Source organism: Tachyglossus aculeatus, chromosome 1, assembly GCF_015852505.1.
Source record: "Tachyglossus aculeatus isolate mTacAcu1 chromosome 1, mTacAcu1.pri, whole genome shotgun sequence".
In the NCBI taxonomy this organism is placed as follows: Eukaryota; Metazoa; Chordata; class Mammalia; order Monotremata; family Tachyglossidae; genus Tachyglossus; species Tachyglossus aculeatus.
In genome coordinates, this window is record NC_052066.1 from 149,462,075 (window position 1) to 149,478,108 (window position 16,034).

Sequence of the window (16,034 nt, forward strand, 5' to 3'; positions counted from 1 at the left end):
GTGCAAAGCACTGTTCTAAGCGCTGGGGAGGTTACAAGGTGATGAGGTTGTCTCACGGGGGGCTCACAGTCTTAATCCCCATTTTACAGATGAGGTAACAGGCACAGAGAAGTGAAGTGACTTGCCCAAAGTCACACAGCTGACAGTTGGCGGAGCCGGGATTTGAACCCATGACCTCTGACTCCAAAGCCCGTGCTCTTCCCACTGAGCCACGTTGATTCATCTCAATTGCTGCTGCCACTTACCTACCAGCACTTACAGGACCGCAACCCTTCTCCAGTCAGGTCCCTGAGAGGCAAGTCCTCTAAAACTGTACGGCAGGTCAGGTGAGGTCTTAAAATGCCACTGTCCACCTGGCTCGAGCCCAACTTGGGGAGAGTCGGGCCCCCAGAATCCAGCCCACGCCGAGCCATACCAGGATGGCTGGGAAGCCGCTACCAACGCCTGCTCCTCAAAGCCGGCTTTGTTCACTTCAGAGCAGCGGAAAGTGTGGCTAGGAGCTGGGAGTGCAGTTCTCTGCCATTCTGAATTCTCCTTTGTATCGCTTTCTATCTTCTATCTATCCTACTCCCCGCTCTCGACTTGGTCCTCACATTGGCTCCAGTTTAATGAGGGAGCATCATCCTGCTTGTCATCTTTGTCACCACTCCCTGCAAGAAGTGCTGACAGTACTTTGCACTTGCTTCGTTGCTTGCTGTTTGTACTGGCTATTAGCAACGCCAGGCTGTTGAAGTTTGCACGAGTCTGAGACGAAGAATCAGTAGGATGCTGAAATAGCGATGTGATAACAGCAGTTCTGCTACACCCACACTGGCCCAGCCCCTTAGACCAGTATAATGAAGAGATAGGAAACCTGGAGAGGAGCCAGATGAGAGTAATGAAAATGATTAAAGGGTTGGGAAATAAGGCCTCTGAGGAAAGGCTAAAGGAACCGAAGTTATTTTATTTAGCAAGGGAAAGGTTTTCCAGAGGAATGTAATAAAAGTCTCCAGGAAGCTTTAGGGGCGACATGGGCAGTTTTATGCAAGAACAGACTGCCATGGGAGGCTAGTGGAACCTCCTCGGGAGACTTGTGTTACAGTAAACGGCTTTCTGGCTGGGTGAATTAAGTGGCCTCTTGGGGTGTCTTTCAATCAGTCGATTCCAAGATACTTCTGACTGATGTTTTCATGGAAATACATACTACTGATTTAAAAAAAAAAGTCAATCTCAAGTAAGACAAGAAATGGATGGGCCATATATCAGATTTTGCTCATTGAAAGTAATGGGGTGTGGGCTATCTCAATTACTGTCCAAAGAACTAATTCAGTGAAATCATGTTAAACAGATTATTACCTGTATTGCAACTCCCTAATAATCCCTGGGTAGATGTTTCCATGTTTTATTAATCATGTAACGGATAAGCATTTGGAATTTGGTTTCATGGCTGATGACCAGTCCAAGCCAAACTTCTCTTCCAATCTAAGAATTTTACATTACTACAAGAATTCTAATTAGTATTAAACTATACAGTAAAGCCTGCAGGAGTTTATAGATTTCTAAACATTTTCTACACTAATAAACATTTTCTAACGAAAAATCCTTGATACAGAACTGAACACTGCATCTGAGCTGTCCAAACAGGCAAAAGGTAGTGCACATAATGTTAACAACAATGAAACTAATGGGAAAGCTGAGAAGCAGTGTACCTAGTGGAAAGAGGAAGGGCTTGGGAGTCAGAGGACTTGGATTCTGGCCCCAGCTCCTCCACTTGTCTCCTGTGTGACCTTGGGCAAGTCACTTCATTTCTCTGGGCATCAGTCACCTCATCTGTAAAACAGAGATGAAGATTGGGAGCCCTAAGTGGGACGGGGACTTTGTTCAACCTTGTTAACTTGGTTACACCCCTGAGCTTAGTACAGTGCCTGATGCATAGTAAGGTGCATAACACATTCAGGAAAAAAAAAAAAGAAGAAATGTCTATTTTGAAAACATTGCTTAAGTCATCTGGGCCCAAACTATTTGTCTTAGTAGTTCAGAGTGCCCTAATAATTCTGCTTTTAAGACACTTGTAGTGGATGGAGAGAAGATTGAATAGTTGACCATTTTTCTCTCCTAGGATCGATAATCAATAATGAAGGAACGAGTAGTCAAGAAATATGCCAAAGAATAATGTTGGACAGATTTGCTATTGAAGAGCCTGGAAAAACTAATGAAACGTGCTGATGTAACAATTGCCACAAAAATACAAATTGTCTATTCTATAGTGTTTCCAGTGACAATGTATGGATCTGAAAGCTGGACAGTGAAAAAACAGGATAGAAAGAGCATTGATTCTTTCGAAATGAAGTGTTGGAGAAGGCTTTTGCGAATACCATGGACTGCCTGAAAAACAAACAAATGGATTTGGGAGCAAATTAGGCCAAAATGGTCTTCGGAAGGCCAAATGACTCAACTTAGTCTAGCAAATTTTGGACACATAATCTGGAGGACTAATTCTCTGGAGAAGACCCCAGTGCAAGGAAAAGTTCAGGGAAAACATGGACAGGGCGGACCAGCAGCTAGATGGATAGAGACCCTAACAACAAAAACAGAAGACCTGTTAAAAAGGTTACAGATTATGGCAGAAGACGGGACGTTCTGAAGAAAATATATCCATAGAGTCGTTATGAATTGGAAAAGACTCGACAGCACTTGATAATAATAATAATTCTGCCCATGTGACTATTAATACTCTTCATGAGAAGGTGCTGATTAATGCAAATGTTTACAAAAGTACTTACACAGATCAGATTATATGAATGTTTACAATAATGTTTTCTTAGAAAAAATAAAGTCAAACAAAGGCTACAACCTGCAAATAATTTTTTTTGTAAACAAATGGCCTGCTAATTGCACTAATATTTGCCAATGTGAACATAACTTTAAAATAAGCAGTATAATGGTAGCCTGCCTAGTCATACCAAAAGGAAAAATGCAAAATATCCACCCAGGGAAGAAATTACTACTATTAAGTGCTGGTGAGTTGTTTCCAATTCATAGCGACTCTATGGACCCTATACTTTCTCCTACTGGTGATACTTATAGTTATAGTTATACTTAAAACCTAGTGGTGAAAGCAACAAAGGTATGTAGTTAAGTGCTTATGTGATGTTGAAGTGCTGAAGGGGACAGAAATACAATCAGGAGAGAAGAGGTTATCAGGAAAGACTTCCTGGAGGAGATGTGATTTCAGAAGGGCCTTAGTCTGCTGGATGTGAGGGGGAAGGAGTTCCAAGTAGAAGGGAGGATGTGAACTCTCCCCTAGACTTAAGCTCCTTGTGGGCAGGGAACATGTCTATCCACTCTGTTGTACAGTACTCTCCCAAGAACTCAGTACAGTACTCTGCATATAGTAAGCAGCTAAATACTACTGACTGATGGATTGAACATGGAGTTTGAAGCCAGAGAGATGACAACTAGTCACACTGAGTCTGTTGGCTTGGAAGCATGCAAGCTGGGGTGTAGTTAGTGAGGAGCAAGGATAAGTAGGGGGAAGAGCGCATTAATGTATCCTAAATATTGCTTTATATTCATCCATCCATTCATTCATATTTCTAGTATTGCATCTATCAGATTACTGGTTTTATAGTATATCAGAGGCATTGACACTAAGTTCCTCAATTACAATGGATTCCTCTAGAGAATCATGCCATCTTTTGATGATTCTATATCATAAAACCCCCTAACATTGTCCTGAAAAATAAGTTTAAAGCAGCATATGTTCTGTAATAAGGCCACAGGATTGAAGAACATCAACTTCTTAAGGCAAGCAACCTGCAATTTTGGGAGATTTTCCACCATGGATATGGATATTTTTTTTTTTTTAGTATTGTATTTGTTAAGCACTTACTATGTGCCAGGCACTGTACTGAGCACTGGGGTAGATGCAAGCTGATCAGGTTGGACACAGTCCCTGTCCTACGTGGAGCTCACAGTCTTATCCCCATTCTACAGATGAGGTAACTGAGGCAGAGTAGTGAAATGACTTGCCAAAGGTCACACAGCCGACAAGTGGCAGAGCCAAGATTAGAACCCAGGTCCTCCTGACCCCCAAACCTGTGCTCTCTCCACTAGACAATGCTGCTTCTCTCCCTTGCTTCCCCACAATTATTTTATATTTTCATTTCAAAAAGTGCAGGTTTAATTTTAATCATAAAATCCCTAGGCTCGTCAAAGAAAAGGTATTATTTAAATCTAATGAATAACTGAAAAATAAAGATGGCACACATGGATGCAAATATAACACTACAAAGCACAGGCCTGGAAGTCAGAAGGACCTGGGCTCTAATCCCAGCTTTGCGCTTGCCTGCTGTGTGACCCTGGGTAAGTCACTTAACTTCTCTGGGCCTCAATTACCTCATCTGTAAAACGAGGATTAATACTGTGAGCCCCTTGTGGGACATGGACTGTGTCCAACCTGATAAACGTGTATCTACCCCAGAGCTTAGAACAGTGCTTGGCACATAGTAAGTGCTTAAATACCAAAAAATAAATAAATAAATAAAGCTATGTATGCTTTCTTGAGTAAATGGGATGCTATTTGCTATTATTTTTGTCATCAACTCCAACTACATTAAATGCTGAGAGAAAAAAACACAAAAGTATTCATTCATTTTTTCCCTTCCTCTTTTTTTCATTTTAGCATCCTTTCCTACCTTCACATCTCAAATGGAGGTGAATCATTACTAGTACCTAGACAGAAACAAATGCATGGTTCTAACTTTCATGGCATCTATTAAGCTCCCTCTAGACTGTAAACACGTTGTGGACAGGGAAAGTGTCTGCCAACGCTGTTGTCTTGTACTCTCCCAAGGTACTAAGGTACAGTGTCCTGCACTTAGCAAGCACTCAAGGAAGCAGCGTGGCTCAGTGGAAAGAGCATGGGCTTGGGAGCCAGAGGTCATGGGTTCTAATCCGGCTCCACCACTTGTCAGCTGTGTGACCTTGGGCAAGTCACTTAACTTCTCTGGGCCTCAGTAACCTCATCTGTAAAATGGGGATTAAGACTGTGAGCCCCTTGTGGGACAACCTGATCACCTTGTATCCCCCCAGCGCTCAGAACAGTGCTTTGCACATAGTAAGCGCTTAACAATCACAATTATTATTATTATTACTCAATAAATACCATTGATTAGTTGATTGAATAGTACAAACATAGCCCTGGTTCCAAACCACCACAACATGTAAACTCCAGAAATATTATCATGCACTACTTGCTGATGTAGATGAAGCTCTGAAATCCCCGCAATACTGCATCCAATCACTGTTGGTTTTCAATTCTCTCTCCAGTCCCTCCCCAAATACCACCCTCTCTGTTTCACCTGAAAGTAATCCAGAGAAACTTTCATTCCGCTGCTGCCTTTCCCCACAACGAACTGCAAACCAGTTTCTCCACTTGATCCAAGGGCAGCACAGAATGGCAGTCAAGTAGAGAATGGAGAAGCAGTGTGGCTCAATGGAAAGAGCCCGGGCTTTGGAGTCAGAGGTCATGGGTTCAAATCCCGGCTCCGCCAACTGTCAGTTGTGTGACTTGGGGCAAGTCACTTAACTTCTCTGTGCCTCAGTTCCCTCATCTGTAAAATGGGGATTAAGACTGTGAGCCCCACGTCGGACAACCTGATCACCTTGTATGCCCCCAGCGCTTAGAACAGTGCTTTGCACATAGTAAGCGCTTAACAAATACCATAATTATTATTTATTATTAAGTAGAAGAACCTGATTAAGTCCATCTAAAATCCCTGCCCTTCTATCTCACCCGAATTCTATGATGCAGACTGTGAGCTCCTTTTGGGTAGGGAATGTGTCTATTTATTGTTATGTTTTACTCTCCCAAGCACTTAGTACAATGTGCTAGCACACAGCGCTCAATAAATATGACTGAATGAAGTGGGAATACTGGCTCCAAGCTCTTGCTGGGGGAGAGGCAGCAACTGAACCTTCTTTCCATCCCCACTCCACCCAGCCCCAGGGTGGCTGCAGCCAGGGAGGTTGTTACAGCTGTGGCTAAGGCTGTGGGCCTGTTCTGTTTTATTGTTTCACCCTTCCTTAAGTGTCTGTCGTCTGTTCCTTTTTCCCCTCTCTTAATTCTTACATCGTGAGATTCTTGAGGGTCAGGGATCAAGTCGACAGTTCACCTGTGCATATTTTCCTTGTACTTAACAAGCGCTCTGCAAACGGGAAACTCTTTATAAGTATGACCACCATTACTACTAAAATCTTAGCTCCCACCACTAGCTAAGGGATTAAAAATATTTGCATCAGTTTTTTTTAAAGTTGGACAAACTTTTAAAAATGACTGAAGAACCAGAACTGTACAGGGGAGTTTAAAGGGGTGAAGAGATGTTCCAAAGGATGTGGCTACAACAAAATATTTTATGAAGAAAAGAAGGCTGTTCAACCTCAGCTGGACACATTTTTCAGTACATTAAATCAAAAACTACTTTTCATTCTCAGTCTCCTTTGTGGGCTCCTCCTCCAATCCTCTAACTGTAGGGGTCCCTCCGGGGTCAGTTCTTGGTCCTCTTCTCCATCTACACTAACTCCTTTGGAGAACTCACTCCCACAGCTTCAACTATCATCTCTATGTGGATGACACCCAAAACTATATCTCCTCCCCTGTTCTCTCTCCCTCCCTCCAGGCTCACATCTCCTCTTGCCTTCACATCTCTACTTGGATGTCCTCCCACCACCTCAAACTCAACATGTCCAAGACAGAGCTCCTTATCTTCCTGCTCAAACCCTGTCCTCTCCCTAATTTTCCTGTCACTGTGGACGGCAATATCACCCTTCCCATCTCACAAGCCCGAATCCTTGGTGTCATCCTTGACTCTACTCTCATTCACCATGCATATCCAATCCATCACCAAATCATGCCACTCTCACCTTCACAACATCACCCAGATCCGCCCTTTCCTCTCCAATCAAACTGCTACCACATTAGTACAATCACTCATCCTATCCCGACTGGATTACTGCATCAGCCTCCTTTCTGACCTCCCAACCTCCTGCCTCTCCCCACTTCAATCCATACTTCAATCTGCTGCCCGGATTATCTTTCTACTGAAACACTCTGGGCAAGTCACCCCCCTCCTCAAAAATCTTCAGTGATTGCCTATCAACCTCCGTATCAAACAAAAACTCCTCACTATTGGCTTCAAAGGTCTCCATTACCTTGCCCCTTCTTACATCACCTCCCTTCTCTCCTTCTAAGTCCCAGCCCGCACACTCCGCTCCTCCAGTGTTAACCTTCTCACTGTGCCTCCATCTCGCCTGTCTCACTGCTGACCCCGGCCCACGTCCTGCCTCTGGCCTGGAGCACCCTCCCTCCTCAAATCCTGCAAACAATCACTGTTCCCCCCTTCAAAGCCCTATTGAAGGTGCACCTCCTCCAAGAGGTCCTCCCAGATTAAGCCCCCTTTTCCTCAGCTCCCCCTAAGCTCCACGTTGCCCCGACTCGCTCCCTTTGCTCGACCCCCTCCTCCCCCCACAGCACTTGTGTATATATGTACATATCTATAATTCTATTTATATTGATGACTGTTTACTTGTTTTGATGTCTGTCTCCCCACTTCTTGACTGTAAAACTGGTGTGGGCAGGGATTGTCTCTTTATTGCTGAACTGTACTTTCCAAGTGCTAGTGTTCTGCACACTGTAAGTGCTCAATAAATATTTCTCTGTCTCCCCCTTTTAGACTGTGAGCCCAATGTTGGGTAGGGACTGTCTCTATATGTTGCCAATTTGTACTTCCCAAGCGCTTAGTACAGTGCTCTGCACATAGTAAGTGCTCAATAAATATGATTGATTGATTGATTGATTGAATGAATGAAAAACTATTATAATAGCAAGAAGCTTCTGTACTCTCCTTCAGACTTATGCCAACTCCTGATTTAATGTTGTGATGTTATGATTTGAATTAATTCTATCAAGAATAAATATTAGTTTGTTGATGTTCAATATTACAGAATATTAACTGCAGAGGAATTTTACATCATTGTCCTGAGGTTCTGGAACAGGTCACAATTTGTAACATCTACGTCTACGCCTATGAAAAAGCACATCCCAGGATTCAGCCACATAGTGAGGCTGTATCATGGGAAATGCCTGTTTCTGCAAGAGACAGAAGCTCCTTAACATGGGCTTTAAAGCACTCAATCAGCTCATCCCATCCTACCTTGCTTCCCTGATTTCTTACTACAGCCCAGGCCACACACTTCGCTCCTCTAGTACCACCTTGCTCTCTGTGCCCCAGTCTTGTGTATCTCACCACCGACCTTTCCCACATCCTCCCTCTGGCCTGGAAGTCCCTCCTCCTCCATGTAAGCCAGATCACCACTCTCCCCACCTTCAAAGCCTTAATAAAGTCACATCACCTCCAAGAGACCTTCCCAGATTAAGCCCTCTCCTGCATCAGCTATACAGTTGGATCTGTACCCTTTTGGCATTTGGTTTTCACCCTTCCTTCAGCTCCACAACACCTGTGTACGTATCCACAAATTATTTAAATTGTCTCTCTCCCCCTCTAGAATGTAAGCTCACTGTGGGCAGGGAACAGGTCGACCAACTTTGTACTACTGTACTCTCCCAAGCGCTTAGTATAGTGCGCTGCACACAGTAAGTGCTCCAAAAATCACGCTGACTGATTGATATTTAGGTCATTCTGAACACAGGGAAAATGTGAGTTAGCTGGCCAACCTTTTTGAGTCTTAGCATTTTCACAAAAGACAGAAAGATTTTAAAGTTCCATACATGAACCAAAATAGTTAAGGCTTGGCCTAATTCTTGGTAAATCTGAGTCCCCCAAGCCAAATGCTTGCGGTAATTTAATGAATTACACACATCACCAATGTTAACTATTAGTTGTTTCTACTTTCTCTGAAAGGAATTGGGTATTTTAATGCATAGTTTCATGCTGAAAGCTTTGTTCCTAAAGAAACAATTAGATGACATTCACTTCTGCCCCTCGAGCAATCGCGGATGTGGATTTATACAACCCTGGTACTTAACATTAACCTGAATCCATTTATGCATTAACCAGAAAATATTAGACAGTGCTACGCTGCCATTTGACAAAAAAAAAAGTTAAACACTGTAACCTACTTGTGCTTTGCAAATGTTTTCATCATTCATAAGGAAGCATGCACAAGTACAAATTTTCAGCTATCCTTAAAGTTTTTTCTCCTTACAATAGATTGCCAATTACATATACCAAAAAAAATTTCAAATCTTCTATACGCATCATTAGCTGTTGTTTATATCTGTAAAGGTATGAAAAGAAAAGGGTATAGGATTATGCAGAGTGCTAAGAGAAATGCAGGACTATCTGTCTAACTAGTCATGGTAAAGGTATCCTGCTACTCAAAGAAACATTAGAAACATGTCCTAGAATGATTACTCATGACTATGATTTAGTTCCCCCTTTTTCACATCCCAAGTCAAATTATCAAGTGACTTCTTGTCTACGAGACACTAAAGCATAATTTACATCTAACGTAACTATCATGGGAAGAACTATACTAGTTTCATGGCTGTATACATATACACACACACACACACACACAGCTCATACACTAAAATTTTAAATTAAGCAATAAAGAATTTGGCCAAATTTTCAGATTAAAAATACAGTTCACTAATTATGATGTTCAATCTATTAAGGAACAAGAGAACACATTTGGATTAGCTTTTGCAATTGGTATGTGCTACAAACAATGGAGCAAAGCATCATAGCCCCCCAAAATCATTATACCGTCCCTCAAGAAACTGTACATTTTATGGCTCCAAAGAGAGCTCGTTTTGGGCAAGGAATGTGTCTACTAATTCTGTTATATAGTACTCTTCCAAGCACTTAGTACAGTGCTCTGCACACAGTAAGAGCTCAATAAGTACCACCGATTGATTGATTACTGACTAAACATCTGCAAGTTTGTCCTGAAATGACAATTAAAACTTGCTAAACTATCTTTGAAATATGTTGCCAATATTACCAAAACCCTGCAGATTAAACATGTTAAAATGAAAATGATAAACTGTTACTTTAAATTTCCGAACATAGTAAGCACTCAGTAAATACCATTGATGATGTTGAGCGTACGCTATGGCAGTTTTATCCAATTCTTAACAATGAATCTCCCTCTAAAGCCATTATGTTACACAAACTGTGCCCCTTACTGAACCCTGTGAAAGAAATGGTCATTCATGCTCACATGAAATAAATGCTTCATGCTCTACGGTCAAAACCGTAACTCAAACTTTTAATAAACAAGTTCATGTTCTAACAACACAAAACTGTGAAATACAAACTCTGCTAGTTATCTCCCAAACTACTTACAGTTTAAATGTATACTGTTTCATAAATACCAGGAAAGTTTACAAGAGCACTCAAGAGTGTTCACAACAAATGATTTAACTTTACAGATTGTTTATGAAGGAATCAATCAAATGTACAAAATGGGTGGATCATTTCTTTGCGCATAGATCATCATACATCTTCTGGTAAAACCTGCAGTGTGTTGCTAAATGTCATGTTCCTCAAAGGTCTAGAACTATAAAAAAAATCTTAAAACTTGGAAGCATTCTTTAAGACCACCTTAATAGCCTTTAACGTTAACTTTCCCTTTCCCCTCAGGATCTATTACATAAGAGTCAATTAAAGAAAAAATGTCTGAAAATCCATCCCAGCTTGCTCTTGATCATTTAGGTACGGCTAGAAATTTTAGACTGTTCTTCAACGTTTATACGTTGGGATACAACTGAAAGGAAATACATGCTGAAAAGAAGTTTGCAGCCAAACTGTTTTCATTCTTGGGTTTCATCCTTTGTTGATATTAAACGGTTTGTTGCCCGTGTTTTGTTTTTCCTTACCGGTTGTTTCTAAGCAAAAGCGAGCTCTCAACACAGAAAAACCAAACATCTTGTTCAACTCTAAAATTCCGCCTAACGCGTCCCCCTGATTCCTTCCTTTCTAGATTTACGAACCATTTGCAGCCTGCTTATCCAGTTCAAACCTCTCTGGGAGAGTCCCCTTCTAAGGAACCTCCGGCAAACAACTAAATTTTCAGAGTATCAGCAGCAAGCTGGGATGGATTTTCACACATTCTTTCTTTAACTGACTTTTATGTCATCGATCCTAAGGGGAAAGGGAAAGTTAGCATTAGCGGCTATTAAGATGGTCCTAAAGGAATGCTTCCAAGTTTTAAGCTGTTTCTATAATTCTAGAACTTGGGGGGAAAAATGATGCCTCCTAAAAATAGTTTCCCCATGACATCCCCCAACAGAATCTGACATTTCCAGCGCTTTATCACCTATTTTTCGGGGGGGGGTTGGGAGGATTGGCTAATGACAGTTGTAACTATGGGAGGCTTCGGGGAAGGAGCACGCCCCTTTGCAAGCCTGGATGCAAGACTATACACGTGTCAATTCCCCAAGATTTACTGGGGGGGGGGGGGCCTAGCGGTTTTCCCTTTGTGGGGGGGAAGGGTTTTTCCCTTTTCACGCCTGGCAAGGAGGGATGGGGATGGGGAGGGGGGACGGGGGGGGGTGTCACACACAGTTCAGCCAGCTCCACACTGCAACCCCAAACACAATGCCGACCCCGGATGGCTTCTCGCTATTGTGGCTGGTCAGGCATTCATTCAGTCGCATTTACTGAGCGCTTCCCGTGGGCAGAACGCTGTACTAAGCGTTTATCACCTCGGTGGAAACTCGAGGGACTCAGCAGCCCCAGGGGGCCGAAACAGCAGCATCTGGGAGGGGGTGTTTTTCTCCCCCCCCCCCCCCGCAGGAAAGTTTCTCCCTGACTTTGCAGGGGGATGGGGAGGGCTCTCCTCTTCCTCCCCCGGGGGACGGCCTTTTTGTACTTCCCAAGCGCTTAGTGCAGTGCTCCGCACACCGTAAGCGCTCGATAAATGCGACTGAATCATCCTCATCAATCGCATTTATTGGGCGCTTACCGGGTGCAGGGCACCGTACTAAGCGCTTAATGACTGACTGAATGAACGATGGGCATGGCAGGGGGGAGGGGAGGATAATGCGATCTGTTCAGCGCTCACTCTGTGCCAAGCACTGGCCCCCCGGGCCCTAGGCCGAGATGCTGCGGGCGGGAAAGCGGCCCCCAGGGGCGCGGGGCGTTGCGGGGGGGGGGGGGGGGGGGAGCGGAGGCGGAGGGAGGAGCTCGTCTCACCGTTGCAGAACTGGAGCAGCGAGGAGGTGTCGTAGAGGCTGCTGTAGCTGGAAAATCCGTCCTCCATCGCTGCCTCCCTGCTCGGAGGGGTGCGGGGGGGGGGTGATGGTGATGCTGCTGCTGCAGCTGCTGCTGCTGCTGTTGCCGGGGCGGAGGCTCTGCGCTCACCCACACACAGGGCCGGGGCTGGGGCCGGTCCTGCTGCGGTGGCTGCCGCTGCCGGTTACCATGGCAACGCCTTCCTCCGCCGCCGCTTTCCCCGGGCAGCGCCTGGCGCGCGCGCGCGCGCGCGCCCCTGGGCCCCGCCCCTAGGGGGGCCCCGCACGGGGGCGCTCTCTCTCTCTCTTTCTCTCTCTCTCTCTCAATCAATCAATCGTATTTATTGAGCGCTTACTATGTGGAGAGCACTGTACTAAGCGCTTGGGAAGTACAAATTGGCATCACATAGAGACAGTCCCTACCCAACAGTGGGCTCACAGTCTAAAAGGGGGAGACAGGGAACAGAACCAAACATACCAACAAAATAAAATAAGTAGGATAGAAATGTACAAGTAAAATAAATAAATAAATAGAGTAATAAATATGTACAACCATATATACATATATACAGGTGCTGTGGGGAAGGGAAGGAGGTAAGACGGGGGGATGGAGAGGGGGACGAGGGGAGAGGAAAGAAGGGGCTCAGTCTGGGAAGGCCTCCTGGAGGAGGTGAGCTCTCAGCAGGGCCTTGAAGGGAGGAAGAGAGCTAGCTTGGCGGAGGGGCAGAGGGAGGGCATTCCAGGCCCGGGGGACGACGTGGGCCGGGGGTCGATGGCGGGACAGGCGAGAGCGAGGTACAGTGAGGAGATCAGCGGTGGAGGAGCGGAGGGTGCGGGCTGGGCTGGAGAAGGAGAGAAGGGAGGTGAGGGATCATCATCCATCGTATTTATTGAGCGCTTACTGTGTGCAGAGCACTGGACTGAGCGCCTGGTTAGCACAAGTCGGCAACTAGCTCTCTTCCCCCCTTCAAGGGTTCCCTCATCTGTAAAACGGGGATCAAGACTGGGAGCCCCACGTGGGACAACCGGATCATCATCGATCATATTTATTGAGCGCTTACTCTGTGCAGAGCACTGGACTGAGCGCTTGGGAAATACAAATTGGCAACACATAGAGACAGTCCCTACCCAATCAATCAATCAATCGTATTTATTGAGCGCTTACTATGTGCAGAGCGCTGGACTAAGCGCTTGGGAAATACAAATTGGCAACACATAGAGACAGTCCCTACCCAATCAATCAATCATATTTATTGAGCGCTTACTATGTGCAGAGCACTGGACTAAGCGCTTGGGAAATACAAATTGGCAACACATAGAGACAGTCCCTACCCAATCAATCAATCATATTTATTGAGCGCTTACTATGTGCAGAGCACTGGACTAAGCGCTTGGGAAATACAAATTGGCAACACATAGAGACAGTCCCTACCCAATCAATCAATCGTATTTATTGAGCGCTTACTATGTGCAGAGCACTGGACTAAGCGCTTGGGAAATACAAATTGGCAACACATAGAGACAGTCCCTACCCAATCAATCAATCAATCGTATTTATTGAGCGCTTACTATGTGCAGAGCGCTGGACTGAGCGCTTGGGAAATACAAATTGGCAACACATAGAGACAGTCCCTACCCAATCAATCAATCAATCGTATTTATTGAGCGCTTACTATGTGCAGAGCGCTGGACTAAGCGCTTGGGAAATACAAATTGGCAACACATAGAGACAGTCCCTACCCAATCAATCAATCAATCGTATTTATTGAGCGCTTACTATGTGCAGAGCGCTGGACTGAGCGCTTGGGAAATACAAATTGGCAACACATAGAGACAGTCCCTACCCAATCAATCAATCAATCGTATTTATTGAGCGCTTACTATGTGCAGAGCGCTGGACTGAGCGCTTGGGGAATACAAATTGGCAACACATAGAGACAGTCCCTACCCAATCAATCAATCAATCGTATTTATTGAGCGCTTACTATGTGCAGAGCGCTGGACTAAGCGCTTGGGAAATACAAATTGGCAACACATAGAGACAGTCCCTACCCAATCAATCAATCAATCGTATTTATTGAGCGCTTACTATGTGCAGAGCGCTGGACTGAGCGCTTGGGAAATACAAATTGGCAACACATAGAGACAGTCCCTACCCAATCAATCAATCAATCGTATTTATTGAGCGCTTACTATGTGCAGAGCGCTGGACTGAGCGCTTGGGAAATACAAATTGGCAACACATAGAGACAGTCCCTACCCAATCAATCAATCAATCGTATTTATTGAGCGCTTACTATGTGCAGAGCGCTGGACTGAGCGCTTGGGAAATACAAATTGGCAACACATAGAGACAGTCCCTACCCAATCAATCGTATTTATTGAGCGCTTACTATGTGCAGAGCGCTGGACTGAGCGCTTGGGAAATACAAATTGGCAACACATAGAGACAGTCCCTACCCAATCAATCAATCAATCGTATTTATTGAGCGCTTACTATGTGCAGAGCGCTGGACTGAGCGCTTGGGAAATACAAATTGGCAACACATAGAGACAGTCCCTACCCAATCAATCGTATTTATTGAGCGCTTACTATGTGCAGAGCACTGGACTAAGCGCTTGGGAAGTACAAACTGGCAACATATACAGACGGTCCCTACCCAACATTGGGCTCACAGTCTAAAAGGGGGAGACAGAGAAAAAAAAAAAACAAAAAAAAACAAAAAAAAACCCAAACATACTAACAAAATAAAATAAATAGAATAGATATGTACATGTTATGATGATGATGATGGCATTTGTTAAGCGCTGACTATGTGCAAAGCACCGCTCCAAGCGCCGGGGGAGGTTACAAGGTGATCAAGTTGGCTCACAGTTTTAATCCCCATTTCACAGATGAGGCAACTGATCATCTTGTGAACACCCCAGTGCTTAGAACTGTGCTCTGCACATAGTAAGCGCTTAACAAATGCCATCATCATTATTATTATTATTATTACTGAGAGCTCACCTCCTCCAGGAGGCCTTCCCAGACTGAGCCCCCTCCTTTCTCTCCCTCTCCATCCCCCCCGGCCTTACCTCCTTCCCTTCCCCACAGCACCTGTATATATGCTTGTACATATTTATTACTCTATTTATTTATTTATTTATTTTCCTCGTACATGTGTATTCTCTTTATTTTATTTTGTTAGTATGTTTGGTTTTGTCTCCCCCTTTTAGACCGTGAGCCCACTGGTGGGTAGGGACTGTCTCTGTGTGTTGCCGATTTGTACTTCCCAAGCGCTTGGTACAGTGCTCTGCACAGAGTAAGCGCTCAATAAATACGATTGATTGATTGATTGATTATTGAGCGCTTACTGTGTGCAGAGCACTGGACTAAGCGCCTGGGAAGTACAAGTCGGCAACTAGCTCTCTTCCTCCCTTCAAGGCCCTACTGAGAGCTCACCTCCTCCAGGAGGCCTTCCCAGACTGAGCCCCTTCCTTCCTCTCCCTCTCCATCCCCCCCACCTTACCTCCTTCCCTTCCCCACAGCACCTGTATATATGTATATATGCTTGTACATATTTATTACTCTATTTATTTTCCTCGTACATATCTATTCTCTTTATTTTATTTTGTTAGTATGTTTGGTTTTGTCTCCCCCTTTTAGACTGTGAGCCCACTGTTGGGTAGGGACTGTCTCTATATGTTGCCAATTTGTACTTCCCAAGCGCTTAGTCCAGTGCTCTGCACATAGTAAGCGCTCAATAAATACGATTGATTGATTGATTGATTGATCATCATCAATCGTATTTAT

At 44.3% G+C, this 16,034-nt stretch overlaps 1 protein-coding gene across 4 annotated transcripts in view; it reads right to left on the minus strand.

Moving 5' to 3' along the window:
- The window catches only part of EML1 (EMAP like 1), a 222,856-nt gene that overhangs the window by 129,209 nt on the left and 77,613 nt on the right, over positions 1-16,034 (minus strand). For 3 of the 4 annotated variants that reach the window (XR_005449835.1, XM_038744319.1, XM_038744299.1), the window contains exon 1: positions 12,201-12,359. The exons of the other annotated variant lie outside the window; for it this stretch is intronic. Coding sequence is in view for 2 of the 3 variants with exons in the window: in XM_038744319.1 (XP_038600247.1) it covers positions 12,201-12,267 (67 nt within the window). In the remaining variant the exon portion in view is untranslated. Of the gene's footprint in view, positions 1-12,200; positions 12,360-16,034 lie in introns of those variants that run through there. 4 annotated transcript variants of the gene reach the window in all.